At 36.2% G+C, this 1,843-nt stretch overlaps 1 protein-coding gene across 1 annotated transcript; it reads right to left on the bottom strand.

The window, feature by feature from the left end:
- Window positions 1–1,001: 1,001 nt before the first annotated feature.
- On the bottom strand, window positions 1,002–1,379 carry LOC129741586 (uncharacterized). The gene has a single exon (XM_055733323.1). The coding sequence runs from the start codon at window positions 1,377–1,379 to the stop codon at window positions 1,002–1,004; it is 378 nt and encodes a 125-aa protein (XP_055589298.1).
- Window positions 1,380–1,843: the final 464 nt, after the last annotated feature.

Raw genomic sequence — 1,843 nt, 5'->3', positions numbered from 1 at the left:
ATAAGTCAAAATTAAGATGATACAACCTCATCGAGTGATTTGAATGGTTAACAGGTGAATGATGGCATTTTGGGAAGGTAGAATTTTCAATGTTGATAATACTAAATGATTCGATTTTGAATAGTTATGGTTGTTAAAATTTTCAATTTTTTAGTATATTCATTTTGATCTAAAATAAGGAAAGATTATGGTTCTATTTCAGAAAAAAAAAATTGAATCTTCTGAGCTCACATCCATTCCATCCAAAATGAGTCCTTCAGTGTTCGTTGAAGTTCTGAAAGAAATTCCATCAAGCTGAGGGCCACTCGAATAATCAACTAGCCGTGAAATTACATCCCACTGACATGGCACTTTATACGTTATTCTGTCGATGAACTTTTCAGGTGAACCAGATGCATTTTTGTGCATGGCATTGACTGCTCGTTAAACTAAGTGGTGTCATCGTTTGAAAAAAATAAAATCTTGTCAAATTTTTATCGAAAATCATCGACGCTTGTGAGGTGGTTTGGTGAAAATCCTTTATGATGATTTTATCTTGATGATAAATTTTTCGGTGCTCGTAAATATTAATACGCCCTGATTTTAAATTTCTATCATCGATTTTCCATTTCTATCTTCCTTTCTCAATCTTCCATCTCTTCCAGTTCTTCCATCTCTTCTATCTCTTCCATTTCTTCCATCTTTTCCATCTCTTCCATTTCTCCCATCTCTTCAAACTCTTCCATCTCTTCCATCTCTTCCATCTCTTCCATCTCTTCCATCTCTTCCATCTCTTCCATCTCTTCCATCTCTTCCATCTATTTCATCTATTTCATCTCTTCTATCTCTTCCATATCTTCTATTTCTTCTATCTCTTCCATATTTTCCATCTCTTCCATCTCTTAAATCTCTTCCATCTTTCCATCTTTCCATCTCTTCCATCTCTTCCATCTCTTCCATCTCTTCATCTTTTCCATAACTTTAGTCTCTACCATTTCTTCCATCTATTCCATCTCTTCCATCTATTCCATCTTTACCATCTTTTCCATCTCTTCCATCTCTTCCATTTCTTCCATTTCTTCCATATCTTTCATTTCTTCCGTCTCGTCCATCTTTGCCGTCTCTTCCATCTCTTTTATCTTTTCCATAATTACCATCTCTTCCATCTCCTTCATCTCTTCCATCACTTCCATCTCTTCCATCTTTTCCATCTCTTCCATCTCTTCCATTTCTTCCATCTTTTCCATCTCTTCCATCTCTTCCATCTTTCCCATCTCTTCCATTTCTTCCATCTCTTCCATCTCTTCCATCTCTTCCATCTCTTCTATCTCTACCATTTCTTCCATCTTTTCCATCTCTTCCATTTCTTTCGTCTCGTCCAGCTCTTCCGTCTCTTCCATCTCTTATATCTCTTCCATCTCTTCCAGTTCTTCCCATCTCAGCCATCTCTTCCATATCTTCAATCTTTCCACCTCTTCCATCTCTTCCATCTCTTCCATCTCTTCCATTTCTTCCATCTCCTTCATCTCTTTCATTTCTTGCATTTCTTTAATTTCTTCCATTTATTTCATCTTCCTTCTTCCTTCTTCCTTCTTCCTTCTTCCTTCTTCCTTCTTCCTTCTTCCTTCTTCCTTCTTCCTTCTTCCTTCTTCCTTCTTCCTTCTTCCTTCTTCCTTCTTCCTTCTTCCTTCTTCCTTCTTCCTTCTTCCTTCTTCCTTCTTTCTTCTTTCTTCTTTCTTCTTTCTTCTTTCTTCTTTCTTCTTTCTTCTTTTCTTCTTTCTTCTTTCTTCTTTCTTCTTTCTTCTTTCTTCTTTCTTCTTTCTTCTTTCTTCTTTCTTCTTTCTTCTTTCTTCTTTCTTCTTTC

Source organism: Uranotaenia lowii, chromosome 2, assembly GCF_029784155.1.
Source record: "Uranotaenia lowii strain MFRU-FL chromosome 2, ASM2978415v1, whole genome shotgun sequence".
In the NCBI taxonomy this organism is placed as follows: domain Eukaryota; kingdom Metazoa; phylum Arthropoda; class Insecta; order Diptera; family Culicidae; genus Uranotaenia; species Uranotaenia lowii.
This window is presented reverse-complemented; position numbering and strand designations above follow the sequence as displayed.

Bases quoted from the DNA above. Each gene is read 5' to 3' on its own strand.
- LOC129741586 (XM_055733323.1), bottom strand. From the start codon at position 1,379: ATGGAAGAGACGGAAGAGCTGGACGAGACGAAAGAAATGGAAGAGATG.